Source organism: Numenius arquata, chromosome 9 (genome assembly GCF_964106895.1).
Source record: "Numenius arquata chromosome 9, bNumArq3.hap1.1, whole genome shotgun sequence".
In the NCBI taxonomy this organism is placed as follows: Eukaryota; Metazoa; Chordata; class Aves; order Charadriiformes; family Scolopacidae; genus Numenius; species Numenius arquata.
In genome coordinates, this window is record NC_133584.1 from 12,623,706 (window position 1) to 12,642,431 (window position 18,726).

The 18,726-nt window shown below is 42.5% G+C and overlaps 1 protein-coding gene across 3 annotated transcripts in view; it reads left to right on the forward strand.

The window, feature by feature from the left end:
- LPP (LIM domain containing preferred translocation partner in lipoma) overlaps positions 1-18,726 on the forward strand; it is a 337,622-nt gene that overhangs the window by 257,613 nt on the left and 61,283 nt on the right. The window contains exons 5-6 of one of the 3 annotated variants that reach the window (XM_074153094.1): positions 163-178; positions 6,783-6,874. In XM_074153094.1, coding sequence (XP_074009195.1) covers positions 163-178; positions 6,783-6,874 — 108 coding nt within the window. Of the gene's footprint in view, positions 1-162; positions 179-6,750; positions 6,875-18,726 lie in introns of all 3 variants that reach the window. The other 2 variants (XM_074153096.1, XM_074153097.1) reach the window with 2 other exon arrangements.

The following is an 18,726-nucleotide window of genomic DNA, read 5'->3' on the forward strand; positions in this document are numbered from 1 at the left end:
AAAGCCTTCAATCTTGAAACAAATAGACAAGTAAGCGTAGGACCTCCTAATGTAATTCTGTGAAGCAGACTAAGCTCTTCCAGCCATAAGCATCGGGCTAAAATGATGCAATCTCTTTATCCATATATTGGTGTAATGGTGATGCCTCATTATCCCTCTCAGTAGTACCATCCAGTGTGTGCCTTGACTTCCTGTCTTTTGCAAAAAGGGCCTAAAAACTCTGTTGCCAAAGCAAGTGGGGCTAATAGGAAAACACAGAACAAAACAGCCCGCTCCCTTTTTAATGTGAGATAAGCCTTGACAAGTAAAGCATATTTGTGTAATGATAAGGCCAAGAGGCCCCAAGCAAGATCCGGCACTGCTGCACTTGTTTCTGTATGTGCATTTAAGCAGCAATGGGACATGAAAATGTAGTATTTTATAGGTGTTCTTGTTTGAAATATAGTTTAAAATTACTGTTTCCTGAGATAACATATCAAATATTTATTACTTGGAGATCTGTTTGGTTTGCTTTTTCTAATGAGAAATGGCCAATGTTGCTCCATAAAAATCTAGCTCATCTCCTGTTAACCCTGAATATATAAACAAACTACAATGTCTGGCAGAAACAATGACTCCCCATAATAGAAGTGGAAGTTGTCATTTAACACAGTCATGCTTAGTGCAGAAGCAAGCAGCAGATAGTGGTGTTTACAGATTATCCAACTTTTGTAACACCTAGCAAAAATAACCAACCCTTCCAGATTCAAAACATTAGTGAAAATGTGAAGAATAGCAAGAAAAGTTACTTAAGTCTGTTTGTATATAATAGAATACAAACAATCCAAGGACAAACCAGTCATGCTTATTACTGTGCTTGATGATTAATAAAACACTCTGTGTAGTCACTTACATTGCAGAAGCGTTGAGAGCTTTGCAGGCACTGATTAATTAAGAGAGAAATATTGTTAAACCCATTTTACAGAGTAATTAGGGTGCATGTACAGTGATCCTATTGAATTCAGTATCAATACACAGAGACCAAGATTTTGTTTTCCTGACTCTAAGCTAAAACCTGGGCTCCAGAGAGTCAAAACAGGCTTCTGTATGAGCAGCCTGGTTTTCGGAAGTCCTGGGAACTTCTCAGCTATTTAATGATTTTGCATTCTGGCTCTATTGTCTTCTTTTTAAAACTATCAGACAAGATACCTCCCCTTCCACCTGTCTGCATCCCAGTTTCACAGTGTAAGAGAAAGAGATACTTGGGCAAAATTGCAGGCTGTGAAGTTAAAACAGAGAAAAATATTTTTTTTATTAATATTGCTCAAATTCTGTGTAACTTACTGTCACAAAAGATTGTTGAAACTAAGAACTTAGCAGGATTAGAGTAGAACTGGGAATGTGCATGGATAACTAAGTGAGGATACAGTTACAATAATGAAATTTAAAAATAAAGAAAAATATCCTCTAGAGCTTTGAAGTAGTTACAAAACTGTCCTAATTCAAAGCAAGCCAGTGTTTAACAAATGAGGGCTGTGCTGCCTGTTCTGCGTTGCTGGTTTGCTGCGGGAAGCAGTGGCAGGGCAGGTAGGCAGTGAGGGAACCAGTGGCTTGTCCTATTCTGGCACATCCTAGAGGAGACCTCGTTCCTGCCTGCCCAAAGACTGTGATTGGGGGCTGCTGGTGTGGGCAGGAGGTCACTGGCTGTCAGTGGGTACCTTCTCGTGCAGGGTAGTTTCTTCAAAGGATCTCTGTGAATTATTCTCCAACCAGGAGCAGACACAGGAACGTGCGTGTTGCAGGGAATCTAGGCAGAGTCTTCTTTTCAGGAATCTGTATGTACTCTGGCAGCTGTAACTTTTCACTGGGAAAATAAATCAAGAATTAAAATATTTTTTCCCAGTGCATCTCCTCTGTAAGAGAGATCAGTTGGCCTTAATTATAAACTGAATTACAGCTGCAGGCAATCTTGATATTTCTTTGGGAGCACGACTGATGAGAGATGTGGCACCATGCTGGATTTTTTGGTCTGAAAGTTTGCGATTGTTTTGGACAGTCAATAACTTAAATGAAAAAGCATGGTCTTTGTCAGGCCATTGAATAAAAAAATGTGCTGTGATGCTATTTAACTGTTTATTTAACTGATGATCAGTTCTGGTGAGTGAAGTGAAAGGAAAGTGCTAACTTTATGCAGATGAACAAGAAGAAAAAAATGAAAGGGAAAGTAAGTATCAGTGAAAGATGTTTCTGGCTGCCTTTCAATTCCAAATTGGGCTAATTCTACCTTCTGAAAAGAAGATAATTTCCACGTTTCTGTAATTGGGAACACATAATTGAAGTTATTTTCTTTCAGAGAGAAGAAGCTTCCTATACAACATTTGCAAATGGACAAGAAAAATGACCACATACAGTGCACTCTGAATGATAGCACATTCATCACAGCATCATCTTCAGATGTCTTTGCAGATTTTGAGCTATGGTTTTTACCCATTAGAGTAAAAATTTCTACGTGGATGGGGAAGGTTCATGTTGGCGAATGCACTTCACTAACTGCAGAGCTCCCTTTCCTGGGCAGCCATTACATCAGAGACAGCTGATGACCAGTGAGGTCTGGAGTGGAAAACATGCACGAGAGAAGCACTGAAACAAATACCAACTTTGTGTATCAAAATAATTATGTAGTGATTCCACGTGGCTGCTTCTTTTGACCTGGCTTTTTAGGAACTGAACTTTAATGAGGAAGATGAGCCAGATGTTGTTGCAGCACTTTGAGAGTGGCACAAGCAATTAACTCACTTCCTTTTGTTTGTAGCATGAAGCTATTTTCTGCCACGGGGTTTAACCCTGGGAATGCTGGTATTTTCCTAAACTTTCCATTAGCTAAGCATGCAGGACAGTGTTTATTCATGGATACATTTGCACCTGCACGTGCAACTGCACTTCATTCTGCTCTTCCCTGAGGTTGCTTGGTATTTGATGGCAGTAGCAAAGGTTGGACTCAGGTGCTCCTGCTCCCAAACATGGTCACTCCTGCTTGCTTCTTGCGGATTAAGGCTCTCTCCCATTTTCATTGGTCAGTTTGTCGTCCCTGGCGTTGCTGTGGTTTGCTGGACAGAGTGGTGCTCAGGGAATTTCGGAGGCCATGTCGCAATTCAGCACAGACCCCAGCTTTGACCTGTGTATATACCTCCTAGCTAAGGAGCTATTAATTTGTGTGCATCGAGGTATCATGGAGAAAAGAGAATATGTGAAGATAACTGTGGCAGATTAGATAGCAAATTGGATTTCTAGACAGCCTTGATTATTGTACAGATCAGGAGAAAATAGAGGAAGTTTAATAAACAACAACAAAACAACTCTGTTTTGTAAGGAAAGCCAAAGTTATATTTTTACGCTGACCTAACAAAGGAGGAGGAAGGAAACTGTTTTGCTGAAACAAGCATTTTAGATTGGACTGAGGATACACTTTTCTGTCTATGTTTGTGTGCGTGCTTGTCCCAGCAAACTCAACAGCATGTTCATATGCATGAAATGCATTTTCCTGGAGGCACATAGTCAGCATGTGCCATGCGAGGAGGAAAAAGATGTGCCTAGCACTACTTAAATGTTGGTCAAAAAGGCATAGCATTTTCGTCAAAATAAGTTCAAGCATCTCATAACATTGTGGTTGGTATTTGTTATTTTTGCTGACATTGGGTGCTGGATAAGAAATCTGCCTGCTTTGGAAAAGTGCAATGTAGATAAAATACAAGAGCAGCCTATTTATTGTGTGTACGGGGCAACGTGGCCTCCAAAACCAGAGAAAGCCAAACAGGACTGAAAATCTGCAGATTATGTTAAATGGCACAGCTCAAGCCCTTACTGAAGGGGGCGCAAGCAGGCACCCCACCATGGGGCGCGTGGGAAGCTGACATGGAAGAGAGGGAGAGGCTTCACATGCCACCACCCCAGCGTCTCCTGCGAACCCTTCAGATGGCGGTGGCCTTGGGTCAGAGAGTGGCCAATGCAGGTCTGACACACGGGGTCCAGCCTGGGTGGGCTGTGTGTGAGGCTGGAGCCGTGAGTCTTGCAGCAGCCTGGCTGCAGATTTTGTCTGTGCCTTAGAGCCCACGTGTGATGATGGGCAAATCACTTCAGCTCTGTGCATCTCGCTTCCCTTTGCTGTGAACAGACAGCAGCTCGTGCCTTCTGTTTTGGTCCATTTATAATATAAGACGCAAGGGTAAAAGCAGCGTTTCGGGTTATGTGTGGACAGACCCCAGCAGAAGAGGCTGGAGCGTGGTACTCCCACACGTTCGTGCCGCACTGGTGATTGCTTACAGAGAAAATACAGGGATGGAGGCCATCGCCAGCTTCATGCTGTACCGTCTTCCCTGTGCAAAGTGTAGGGAAGAGGTCTCAGTCGACGGGGTGGCAATGGTGATTCCTTTCTGCATGGAAACTGAAACAGGTACAATAGATGGAATAATACTTTAAGAGGTTCAGTTGCCAGATTGATTTCCCAAGCTAATAAATCCTTGGCTGCACTTGCTGTGTTAAAATATATGTTCAGGCGAGAGTCATGATCAGCTCTTAGGAACAAGAGAGCAAAGGAGAAAAATAGGCTGTTCCAAGATTAAATGCGTTACATTTGGCACCTTTAATTGGCTTATTAATAAACCTTTTTTTTTAGGGTTATGCTATTTATTATTTCTAATGAAATAGTTGTCAACTAGCCTTCTAAAAACAGCCACAAAGCACTGGCCAAGGGCGTCTGGGTGTGCTGGGTCAAGTACCTGGCTCTGAAACTCCTAGTCATATGAGTGGCCTTATCTTCACCAAAATGATATATCCCACGGAGATGGCACTTACATGACTTAGAAAGTGAATGCAAGTCCTGTGCACCATACAGGCCTGTCTCCCCATATGAAAAAATAAATCGTGGTAACCCAAACACGTCAGCGTGGTTGCATTTATACAACAGAGTTTACTGAGCTGTGTGTGGACGTTCAGGATTTCCAGATGTTCAACAGCTTCCTCAGAACAACTGCTAGGCATTTAGGAATCCTGGACAAATGCACAAAATCCTTGAATATTGCTCAGAAAAAAATCCCTGAGCAGAAAAAGAGAACATCTCTGGGAAAACCTGAATCTATGGTAGATCCAACCTATATTCTCTGCCAGGGAGGCTGAACGTACTGCAGATAGACCTTGCATAGCCCTCCAGGGAAATTTGTCCAGGCTGAGGGTCCTTCCAGGTGCCCTTCCTTCCAGGAGATGTGGCACCCACCTCCCTTGTGTGCTGCTGCTGCTCTGTTAGAGAGCGGTTTGGCGGGGAGCAGGGGGTGCAGCTGCCGTACGGTGTGTGCGCGGGAAACCCAGCAATTCCAGGGGGTGCCATCATCATCTGCGCTCATGGATACAGCGCCTGTGAGATAGATCAGGTCAACAACCAAGGGAGGTGATGGTGCACAGATTAGCATGGGCCCTAGAAAAAAAAAATATGACAAGGTCAGGAACATGCAAGTGTTTGGTTTCTGGGAGTGGATGATTGAAGTATTATTGCTAAGCACTGCTCTGAGACTTTCTCTGCATTGATTGATGTCTCATTTGAAATCTTCTTCCTGCCTGAAAGAAAAAAAGCATGAAAACATTTAGTTAATTCTCTTGCAGTGCTTTAAAGCTGCTGTTCTCTGTTGAACATGACTGGCTCAATAAAGATTCATCATGTCAGATGTAGTCTCTCTAAGCCAGATAGAGGTGGCCAGTGTATTGGTTCTCCAGTGATTTTACATTTTCTTCCCATTTAAATAGGTGTGGAGCATGGGAAAATGCTTCCTTGTAGACTAAGGCTCGTAAGCTTCATATCTAAGGTCGAATCCTTGAAAAAGGCAGCAATTAATCAATGAAATCACTTCACTTGCTTTACTGAAATGCTGCATTTCATAAATAAGTTAGTTTTCGCCTGCAAGTCTTTCAAGAAAGCAGTGCACGCAAGGGAAGCTGGTGTCAGCATTTTTTAATCCTGAAATGACCGAGTTTCTCATTATGGACACCAAACTTAGCTTCTTCTAAGAAACTTCTAGGCATGAGACTATTTCTGTGCTTCTCAAAATATGCCTGTACTTCTGCTGTTTTCCAGGGAGAAGACTCCCTGAGACAGACTGCAAATACTCAATGCCAGCTGTTAGCAAATGAAGGCCAAGAGGTCTCAGTTTCTAAGCACATATTAAAACCTTTGTATGCCTACTACTAAAGATCTGTGGACCAGCTCCTGCTCTCACTAATGTTAACAGCAGGATTTGTGTCAAAACAAACAAGAAGAGAACATAACTAGCAGCTCGGGATTATCTGTCTTTGTCCATATACTCCACCACTGTAGGAACGATTGTTCTAGCATTTTTTATATTGCGTTGTTAAGTGATGGAAGCTGTTGCCAAATCCAAACTGAAATGCTTCCAAAGCCTTTTTCAGTGTTGGAAAATGTTTGTATCAAGTTATCCTTGGAATAATTTTCTCCTTTATTTATTATTATGTGCTACCCAGTACACACCTAATTATGAGGCACAGAATACTTCTCATTCTAGGAGGATATATAGCACTTCACTGGATGTTTTTATGAGTCCATTTTCATTACATTAAATGAGATGTTTACTTGAGTGAATCCCTTGGGTTTTAAAAAAAGCAAAAGTAAGACAAAGAATGAAGTTCAACACTGAGCAGCCAATAGTCCCTCTTACTGTGGGTGAATGTTTTTTACCACATCACAGACTGTTTGTCCTTTTTTTACAGAGTGGGTATCCAAGCTCTGGATCCACATCAAGCACTCCTGCCTTCAGGCCTGAGGACGAGCTGGAGCATCTGACCAAGAAAATGCTATATGACATGGAGAATCCTCCCTCCGATGACTACTTTGGTGAGCAGTGCTACATCATGAGTGCCCGTAGCCCCTTTCTATATTTTCCAGCTTCGTTAACGGAGAGGCCTGGCGGCTGCACTGTTAATAATGTAGTGACATTCGTATTGATGGATTTGCTTTCCATGCTTGGGCTGGAAGTGTAATCATCCATAGGAATTCCTCTATAATTTCAGCATAAATCTCACGTTCACTTGTTGTATGTTTATAGTGTTTCTGGTTATCATTTGAATTTTTCAGTGTCTGGTTCATTTTTGCACCATCTGTCCCTAGCTTCCAGGCTATCAGGCTGAATTTAGGTGCAGTGCACTGTCTTGTCCGCCTGTCCTATCCCTTCTCATTGCAGCTGCAAAAGACCTGGCAGTGTAAATGTGTTCTGCTCCCAAGGCATGGATTTTCATTTTCGGTGTGCTGGCATAGATTAAAAGGAAATCCATTTTGAGTCAATCAGGTTGGTTTTACATGGGGAACCGTTAGCCCAGAACTGGGTCCAACACGTACAAGGAAGACAAATCTGAACTGAGTGGCTCATAACCATGTCATCTTCCTTGCCTGAAAAAAGATAAGCAGCTAATTTCCTTTTTAAGTGGTATAGCATGCAATTATCTCGGGCATCTATAAATGTAAAATATATATCTTGACTTTGTATAGAACAGGTGATATGGCCTCTGAACTCTGCATTAAAGTCAAGAGCCTTGGGCATATTTGATGCATCTTGGCTGTATGCTTAGTTTCTTACTGGCTTGGTTTATAGTTTTGTTAGGAAGTAAAATGCTGTAGTTTGTAGAGTTAAAGACTGGGGTAGGCCATTCATTTTGTGCTCTTTATCTTCCTTTATTTCATCATTTTTTAAAAACGTCATTTAAATAGCTCCCTAGGTCTATTTGCTATAGATTTTGGTTGGACAAAAATATTTCTGGCTTAAAGAAACGTTTGTGGTTTGGTTTAATCAGAAAGCAGGTGGGACCAAGGTTTCACTAATAAACAAGTATCCTGCAGTGACAAGGATCTGATTACATGAGAAGGTCAAGATGTTCTCAGCAAACAAACATTGCCCTTGTAGATGGGGTTGATATCAGTCCCCATTCTCCATCAGTACCTTCTACCTTCTATGATCTCCACACTCACAGCTGAGACGTCTTCTGTATAAACATTGATAGTCATCAGAAGTGATGACTAGCACAGATCTGAGGTGTGAGCAAGAATGACTAACTGAAGAAAGGATATCTGTGCTGCTGCATTTGACTTCATCTGTGCCCTTATCCATTTATGTTCACTCTGATGTTTTAAAAGCGAAGCAACAACCAAACAAACATAACATGTATTTAGCCATTAGCGTGGGCAGGCAGGAGGGAGAAACCTTTTTCCTGCTCCCTTCAGGCAAATGGCTGAAGCCCTGAAGCATGAGATTTGATTACAGTCATTTTCTTAATGTGACCTGTGAATGGCAGGAGCTGGTTGACGGACCAAAGCCCATCCAGTTCTCCTCATAGCCCAAGAAAGTAGGCAGGTGAACAAAGAACTTGGAGACTTACAAGATCCAAGGTCAGAAAGGACCTTGCCATTATACTGCCTGATGTCCTACTCTCAGTTTCTCCCGGAAACATGATTGAATCGTGTCTTTAAAAAAAAAAATCTAATCTTATCTTAAAGACTTCAAGCAATGGTGAGTCAACCACCTACCCTGATAAGCTGTTCTAGTGATTAATTTTCCTTACAGCTTAGAAATTGCTTCCTGAAGTAGAGCTTTAGTTTTGTTTAGCACTTGTATTTATGAAGCTGAAATGCTTGGGTTTTGCAGACTAATACTGTATCACTAAGATGGCTCTGCTCTGTTTGAGAGTGTGGTATACATCAAAGTTTTTTCATCCAAAAGAGTTGGAGCATAAGTCTCAACTTTATGTCATCAATTTGGCTATCAGATGGAAGGTCAGACCAATGCCAATTAAGAGCCAATAGCTCTTAATTCAGCAGGAGACAAGAAAATGGAAAGGAGGCTCCAAGAGCATTCAGAAATTTTGCCAGCGTTGTTTATATAAGCAGTAGCGTGATCAAAGATGGAATAATCATGCATGATGCAAGCTGGAAGATGAAAACCAAACACCAACACCAGTCCTACCTCAGGCAGGTGGTGTTTAATTAAAAGCCGCACCTGACTGATCTTCTAATTGCACTGAGTCTATGCCACTGAAGGTCATCTCTGAAGCGGTATCCAGCCTTGGCATTCTTGATGTGCAGAAGAACCATGTCTTGGGCTGAATTCCTCCTCAGCTCTCTAAGCATGGTGTGCCCCATGCAGCCATTTGGGAGATATGGCCACAACTAATTATATACCTACCACAAAAAACATAAAACCAGAAGTTCTGGAGCACAACTACTTTTTATGATTGGATAGTATCAAAGATGCGGGCTGCCCACATCCTCCTAGGTTTGTTCCAGCCCAAGCTACTCCCAGAGGAAAGTGGTCTCTGGTGTCACAGTGGATGAGGCTTTTTGATATGGCAGTGCAGGCCAGGAGTTATATACTAATTCTGTCTATGTCAGAGCTAAATACCCAACTACTTGAGTTGTCAGCCAGTGCCTTTCAGTAACTTCACGCTCATGTGGAAAGAACAAATTAAGTGTGGGAGGAAAAAAAAGAGTCTTTCAACTTTGGTTAACTGTCTCAACCAATATCTCTGCCTTTGTTCTTTATTTGTTTAGCATGGTAGCATGGATTGTACAAGATTCATATGGCACATTGATCAAATAATCAGAAAAAGGACAAATGGGCAGAGACATTGACTCTGATTTGCATTAAATATCTTCTGCCTGAGGTCTAAATGCCATGGTAATTGTAGCATACCAGATAGCTGTCAGCTAATCACTTTTATTAGTTTGAATTTAGAAAACTGGATTTCAGCATATTAAAAGTTGGTTAAGAGCAGATAGGTTTTGAATTGAGGAATCTAATTAACCTTGCTAGAAAGCTGCAAGGCGTTATATTAAGTCATGAAAATAATTTGTTGGAATAATTACATTTGAACTGTCAGGCTGGAGAAAGGTCATTTTACTTGGCCCGTCAGCACTCTGGGATCTTTTCTGTAACCATCTTCCTTCTGCAATTTCACTTGCTGTATCTCTGGTTTCCGATCAAGCCATCTTGATTCTGGAGTCAGTGTGGGCAGAGTGGAGGTTCCTGGGGAGGGAAGAGAAGTAGGAGCCACTAAAGTTGTCTCTATGCCCTGGGAATGCCGGCTGGTACCGCTGGCAGAGCAGGTGAGTGGAGTTAGGAGCAGGACAGCCAGCACTTCCATCAGGTCTGTGCTCACTCACCTCTCCGCAGCTTCCCTGGGTGGAAATGACTGAAGGTGGTTTCAGAGTTGGGGGAACTCTTACCGCCAGTGGTGGCTCATGCGAGGACACACAGCCGGCAGCACGGCGGGGCTCACGCTGCGTTCCCGGGGAGCCCAGGTGTGTGTTCAGTGCCAGAAGCAGCAGGCTGGAGACACACTTTGGAGCAGCAAGATCACAGTTTGCTGCTGTTTGTCGCCTACAATTACCACAGCAGCACGGTCCACTGGGAAATCCTCTAGCTGCTGTTGGCAAGGCAGTGCTTAAACATGGAAATATCATCATTGAGCATAATAATTAAAAAAAACCACTGTAATGTTTTAGGTGTTAAACATGCATGCTGGGTATTCTGCCTAACTTAGTTTTGTTGAAAGGCCATACTACCATACTAAATCTAAGCACCCCAATCTTTGGTGTATACCCCTTCCTACCCTCCTGTAGGTTATGGAATGACTTATGGAGTGACTTCTCCTGGGAAGTCCTTGGCAGATCAGCAAATTGAAGTCTCTGAAGTCTAAGCTACTCTTCCCTCTTTACTGCTGATTCAGTTGCTGATCTGTGGTAGTTGGCTGTCTTTAATCAAATCCCTTTTTATTAGAAAGGATTCCCAAATGTGTTAAGCACTGTGCAGTAGGGATGGTTTCTCTCTGTCACAGCGCTCCCCGTTGATAAATGTGCTGTTGTTGATAGGTATGTCTGATTTGTTGAAGAAAAAAAAGCATACTTTGTGGAGTAGAAATTGGGTAAGATTGGGGGAGGAGAAATGGATATTTACAGGAGATTAGGATGAAACTATGGAAATTGTTTGTTGGCCACCATGGGAAATTAAAGCCCTTGATTCTGCATTTAAAAAAAAACCAATCCAAAATACGCACACACAAAGATCACAACTGTTCTGGACCACTGTTTCAAGTCTTACAGAAAGAAATGACTTCTGGCAGCTTATCAGTCTCTATCACCATGCAGACAGTGCTGATTAAGACTGGAAAAGCGCCACTGGGGTCCCTCACCTCCTGTTGCCTTCTGGACTATGTCCCAGCTGAGTCACTCCCCAGAGCAGAGGAGTTTCCCTGACTGGTGGGAAGAAACTTTTGGTGATATTTTACTGTAAGTGCTCAGAGCTACTGAAGGAACCACCAGTTTTACGTATTTAGTAAGGTGGCAGTCTCCTGTTGTAGTTCCAGTGTGCTATAGGGATGCACACGAGGAGAAGAGAGGTACTAAGATGGTCCTGTTGAAAATACTCAGTTTGTGCAATAAAGGGACCTTGATTTGAATCAGAGGTGATAATTCACGATATGTAGTTTTCTTATGTGTATTTGGTGTATGCCCTGGCTGACACTTGGGGAGGTGGTGCAAAGTTAGGCTAATGAGTAAGGCCAATAAGCAGGATGCTTAACTTCTTTTTCTTCTTCTCATCCTGGCCTCTTGTGAAATCTGTGGCAGATCATTTTACCTTTCTAATTTCCCTTCCCCCCGCCTTTTCACCCTGTTTGCAGGGCACTTAATATGCATAGTCCTTCAGACACGAGCTGATTAATAGCAGCAGTTGTATGAGTGCACCCTACAGAGAAGCCTTCATCTCCAGTGGTTCTTTGAGATGGTGTGTCACAGTTAAGAAGAAAGGACGATAAGTGGCACCAGTATTGAATCTGTCAAGGCTCTGTCAACCTTTCTACTCACTGGCTTTGCATCCCCATTAGGCTTCCATTCATAAGCTAAAAATCCTTCACTAGGACCAGAGACCTGGTGTCCAAGCAGTGTCAAAGGTGTTGCCTAATTCTACTTCTTGGGAGGCAGGACATGGATTAGCAGGTAGCAGTCCAAGTAAGATATGGGAGAGATTGTGGTAGAGTCATAGAAGCTTCTGATGAGGAGGCTCACTGGGTTGTCCAGGTACGGCTTCCTTCAGTTCATGGTGTCTTTGTTTCCTTTGACATGGGTCCAGGGGCTGAACAGTTCTAGTGTCTTTAAATTGAGCATGTTCTGCATTGCATTTCAGTCTTTGTCAGGCATTTCCGTAGCCTCTAAGAGGCTCAGGTAGCCTCTTAGTTTCATCTGAATTATTACCAGAAAAAGAAAATGAAAGTTGTCATATCTTGCCTGTATTCCTAGGTTTCTTCTGAAAAGGTTATCATTAAAAGATGCGGCTTAGTATTAAAAGAGCATAATTACATCGTAATTTTGCCATGTAATGCGATGTGTCATCATGCCTTTTGTTTAAAGGCAGCGTTTCTGGTGCAAGATAGCATACGTTCACATCTGAACAACATCTGGGTCAGAAAATAGTAGGTTAGATTTTCAGTGACTGATGAGCCGACAGTCATTTTGTGTTATGTAACCGCTCACAAAAGCAGGAAGAACAGACATATAATGGGGACCCTTTTCTCCATTGTAGCGCAAGTTATTATTTTTTATGCTCAAGCCATATTGCAGCATTTGCACACAGCCTCAAAGGTGGGGAGCAGCCTGCACTCAGGGAGGTCATGGTGCGGTACCATCAACATCCATCTGCCCTCTTGTGGCCTGCCGCAAGGGGAGTCACCCTCCCTCTGCTCCCCAGGGGCTTCAATTACCCTGGTAAATGGCTTTCAGAGCCTATTTCTTCAGTCTCACTTCTGTCAATGCTTGCCGCCCCCACCTGGCTTTCTTTCAGGGAGTTCTATGACTGCCGGCATCCTTGTACAGCAAGCGCAGGTAGAGTTTGGATAGCAAACTTGTAAGGATAGTCTCAGTACAATCTACAGGGTGAATTTTGGCCCACAGTTCCAAAGTGGGAAGAGAAAAAGAGGAGGCCAGTGAGTGGCTGGAGAGCAAAATCTACCGTGTCTACATGCACTTATCTCCAGCCATTGCAAAGGCGAGAGAAAGGAGGGACGAAGAGGCTGTGAGCTGGTTTAAGTTGCTTTTCTGTAAATGGATGCAAGAGTTTGATTCTTCCTGCTATTGATGTGATTCACCTTCTACTCTGCAGTAATTGTGGGGAAAAAATTTTTGTGACACTAAGCACCTAGATCTTTTTATGCCAGGGATCTTAGTCTTATAAAGTCTTGAGTGCACATCTCTTAATGAAGATCAAGCAGACGTAGCAGTCAGGAATGAGGGAAGGTTGTGCTCCTGTAAGCCCCGAGCAGCTGGTATCCACCTGTGCCAGGAGGCAGGAGACTCACATTCCCTTTTTCCTCTTCTTATCCACACAAGAGTGAATGAGACTTTGCATCATGAGTGTTTCTGAAGCACAGTCTCTTTAGAGACCAGCACTGCTTCACAAAATCTTGATCTGATCAAAATCAGATGAAAATCTGATCAAAATCTGATCAAAATCTTGCATCAAAACCAAAATTAACCTTTGTTACCATAGGTGATAAAATGTCAGCTGGAACAGGTAGCAAGCAGCATGACATTCTTGGTGTTTTTAAGTCCCTGGTTTCACTTTAGTTGCTGGCAGTCAACCTGGACATATTTTTACTTTTAAACAGAATTGATTTGATGCAGAAGTCATTTAATGGAGAATAAGCGCAGAGTACCAAGCTAGCATTTCAGCCAAGGGATTTCGATGATCACCTGTGTGCTATGAAAGAAAGGTGGGGGTCAGGCCATGAGTGGAATTAGGTTTGTCCCAACAGTCAGTAAATGAAAGGTGACAATTTCCTGCTGTCTTCTAAGAGGAGTGAAATGCAATAATGAAATATCAGGGATGTGTCCTTCTAAAGTACAGCACTGTTCTACATGATTCTTAGTATGTTTAAAAATGAACATATCCATGGAAAAAAATTGATCTCTGAGGGTGGTAGGTATTTCTTACCTTGTGATAGGGCCCTTAGTGTGCAAGGAGATGTACAAATGGATAGCAAAGTTCAACCTCCTTCTGAAAAGACTTTGGACCGTGGTGAGGCTACTAGCCATATCCCCCAAAAGTAATAGTCCTACATGAAAAACAAAGTAAATCTTTCCACCTTTATTTCAGAAGCAGTTCAAAGAGAATCCAGCCTGTTCACAATAAGCTTACCTGCCCATAGTTGATTATCTATGGTTGAAGAATTGATAATGAGCCATCACGTCTTTGGCTACAGGTCATTAGTCCGTAGCTAACTCAGGTCATTAAGAAGCGAAAGTGTGACCTACCTAATGGCTGTTTCCTGCCCCACATGAAATGAGTTGGCTCGTCTCAGGGGGGTTCTCTGTGGGTACGTCATCACCTCACTAAAAACCATAAATTGTGGCACCCGGGGGACCCCTGGTTGGGAATCTCCTCGAGGAGGCCAGGGGCTGAAAGCAGTCTAGGTGCATGTGGGATGGAGAAGGTTTTTCTTCCTCTCCTTTTGTTAGATCTGTTTTATGGAGACGAGTGAAACCAGGAGTTTCCATCCAGGATTTCATAAGCACTAAATTGTCACGCACAGGTATTTTAAGAGGGGGTGTATGTATGTGTGTCTAAGAATGAGTGAGAATGTTTTTCTGGATTGTAGTTTTATAGAAATAATTTTCACTTCTGATAGAGCTTTGGATTGTTTTAAGCCTCAATACATTCTTTTTTTGGTCATAACTGATGGCTAAGTTCTGGAGAGAGATACGGGCAGTCAGTTTTGGAGCTGAAGTTAGAAACCACACTTCCAGCTGTGCAGTCCTGGACAAATCTTTGTCCCAGTAGCATGAAAACAGTTTAATTTATCTTTGTTTTGAGTTAGTTATGCACATGACCTGGCATAAATGAACCCTTTTTTTGCTTTTTTAAAACTGAAAACAGCTCACCTATTGTTTGAAGATGGTTGCACTAAATTTGCAGTTGCTTCCGTGTTATTTTATGGCTTATTTGTAGTACAGTAACATCTAAGGCCTGCTAGCAATAGCAAGACTGTGGTCATGCTGCACTATGTGCAAATTAAACATGAAGTAGGCAAAGTATGCATCCCTCAGAGCTCCCAAACTGAAAATACAGCAAGGACCAGGAAATGATTATTGTCCTTAATTTACACACGAGGGGCTGACTGGCAGAGTTTAGATGACTCACCCAGAGTCATGCAGAGAACCAGTAGCAAAGTGGGAATTGAGCCTAGAATTTCTTCAAGACCCGTGCCTTACCCACAGCCATGGCCACACTCTTTATTTTATGTGAAAATCAACAAAATGAACTTGTGAGCCTTGTCTGATGAGAAATCACAACCGGTCTGAAGGCTCCTCTCAGCATTTAGATCACAAGCCCTATTTTCCAGGGTTAATAACATGGCTGTGAAAATAAGAAAGGGGAAAAAAAGCGCTCCAGGATCACACTTGATAATTTTAACTGCTGTTAATATAATGTACTTACTAAAACTATCACACTTCAGCATTTATATAGTTCAAGGCTATTAGGAAAATTGATAATTCCCTATAGTAATCTGTTACTTTCCAGTTTTGCAATCACCATTCCACAGGGGTGGGAAGGGGGCGCCGTGTGGCATTTGTTTTTTCTTCTTCTGATGGCATTTGTTTCATGCTATCATTTTGATATGGTGGTTTGTCTCTTGCCAGTAACTTTTGAGGGTATTTTGAGTGTCATTTGAAGTTTAGTTGGGGGGAAAGGCCAGATTTTATCTGAGAGTGAAATGTGGTAAAAAAAGAATTAAACGAGGCTGTCTCATTTGCTGAGTGTTCTCCTCCAGCCTGTCCTCTTCTGATAGAAATGCATCAAAACTGTTTGGTTTTTTCTTTTCTTTTCTTTTCTTTTTTTTTTTTTTTAAGGAATCGCTTTGACTCAGGTTGTGTGAGATGAATCATAACCCACTTTCTCATCCGAGATGTGCAAAAAAAAAAAAAAAAATTCCAGCTCTGCTGTCAATGTCAGCATAATCAATACAGAGTGTTTCTCTGTGGTGCAAAGAGGTAGGGGAGGATAAAAAGAATGAAAAGCATCAAAAGTAGCCAAACTTTCCTGCTGCTTTTAGTGAGCTGCACTGTTTTCATGTCTGCAAATGCACCTTGTTGTTCATCATGTCATCTTGGACATGAACACAGTTTTCACATCTCTGGCTACAACCCAAGGTCACAACCAGTGCTCAAAAGTCAGGAGACTGTCATTCCAAACTGGCAGGCAGATCACAAGAAGCTAGTCCTGGCAGACATTTGGGATGCTACCAGCAGCCGAGAGTAAACCTATTTTGACTTGTGAAACTTGCTGTTAAGATGTCACCTGCCTGGACTGTGCCAGTACTGATTTTGTCAGCTGATTAGGGTAGAGTGGCAAAGCACTGTGCCTGTCCCGTGGCCCTGCCTGAGCCAGCCCCATCGAGGGAAATGGAAAACTTCAATAGCAATAGGATCACTGTGGGTGCAAACCGGAGATGGGAGACCACATCTGATACCTCAACACCAGCTTTCATTCATGAACTTGTTCATTTGCATTTATTTTTTTCTTCTTTTTTTTTTCCTTTTGTGTCTGCCAACACATACACAAAGATGTAGAAATAGTTACCTCTTGTAGTGTAAGCTAAAAGTGAGAGCTTAATCCTGAAAATCTATGTTCACAGCACCAGGGTAAAAACAGGACAGCACAGGTAGGCGTATGGGTTTTAAGAGCTGACAAAATTAATCTCCACATTGGGCACAGTGGTTTAGTAAAACTCCAAGGAAATAACAGACACCTTTGTAGAGAGTTTAGAGGTGTGGGTGCAACCATCTTCCAAAGCATAAGACACTGTCCACAACTAAAGACAGGCACCTGGATTTGGGATGAGAATGATTTTCTTTTGTAGATCCTTCCAAATTACTGTCCCAGCCACACTAAACTATTTGTTTAAAGCTGTGAATCAGGCTGTATTCAGTTAGCAGCAGTATTCAGCTTTAATATACAATTTCCTCAGCAAATTCTGGTTCCAGATAGTATCTTGAGAGGTTAATAACTTACTATCTACTAAGTGCGTGTTCTAATTCTGCCTGTGCTGTCAGGAGCAGACTGGGGGCATGATGTGCAGCATTTTATGTGAGGGTGGACTGGAAATAGGGAAAGTTTTTGTGGGGGTTTTGGTTGTTTTTGTTGTCATTTAAAATTACACTCTAAAAAAACCCAGCTTTTAAAATGTCACTATTTCCTCATTATCTGCTTGCCCTCAAAGGCAAGTGAATTCAGCTGCTGGCTTCCAAAAAACCTGCAGAAAGCCTGAAGTATTTTACCTTTACTTTTTTCTTGTGTTGATGAATGGCTGGGACACAACGATGCAGACTTTCCAACTCTTTCTGATGCAGGGATTGTTTGCGATCACATGAGCTAAGGAGTAGTGTCTAGCTGAGCTTTTCTGGAGGGAGACATTTGGAAGGGGCGCTAATGTGGGTCATTTATGCTCTGCAAAGGCTGTCATGTGCAGCCTGCTCTTCTGGACTGGAAAGTCCTAGTGATCGTCATTGCCAATGTGGAGCTAATTCTGGTCATGTGTTCTTGTTGTCATCTCCACGAGCTGGGCAGCTGCTTCTCATTTCTGTCCCATGGCTGAAATTAGCAAGAACCCTAAAATGCATATATATGCACACGTGTTTGTGTGCATATATATATAGCGCAGGATGCTGGATTCTAATGGCATTTGCTTCTTTCCCATTCTCTTATCTCAACGTTTTACATCAACTCTGATCCAGCTTTTGATGCCTACATGGTCTTGAGAAGTGTAACTGTCTCCAGTGTTGGCAAATCCAATGTGTGTGTTTAGAGGAGGGAGGAAGGTGCAGAGGGAGGTCAGAGCTAGGGAGGGTATGGCTACAATAATAGTCAATGTTTGAGTGAGACATTTTTTAATATTCCATCATTTATCTGAATGTGTCTAAAAACATTGGCTTCTTCTAAATATAAAATGGCACAGGCTTGTGTAATTCTATTAGGCTGCTACTGATGGCTCTAACCTACAACCATAACCTCTTATTCTTTATATACTCAATTTCCATGCAAGCCAACAAGAAGAGGAGGGGAGAGAAAAGGGGAGGTTGCTTCTGGTCAGAATTACTTCCACTGTTTCTTCACAGGCATAACTCAGAAGGTGAAGAAAGTGGAGCATGTGCACTGCAGATGTGCGCAGCTGGTGCATCGCCACCTCTGTGGCATTCCTCCTTCAGAAGGGCGGCTGAGGAGAGCCAGAAGGGCTGTGTCAGTTATATGGCCAGCTTCTAGTGAAAGCTTGTCATTTACACCCTTCCAGTCTCTTTCTGCCCTGCTGTCTCTATACCCAGTGAGGAATGGAAACTGCTCTGTTTGCTCACACAGGGGAGAGACACATACTTTCAGGCCCAGAGGGCTTGGGCAAAAAACTGCACAGATAACACAAGTTTCAGGAGCCTCAGCAGGAGGGTCAGAGATGGGCATCTGAAAAGGGGTCACTCCCAAGCTTAGGGCAGAGGGACATTGCTGTTCTGGGGTTGCAAATCTGTGCCCTGAGCTAGCCCTGGCCATGCCGTGTTCATGAGTAAAGGGCTTTGTTCGTAAGGCCCATTGATCAAGTGTGGCTTGGTCTTTTAAACAAAAACAATACTTCATAGAAAGCCAATTAGTCTTGGGATCT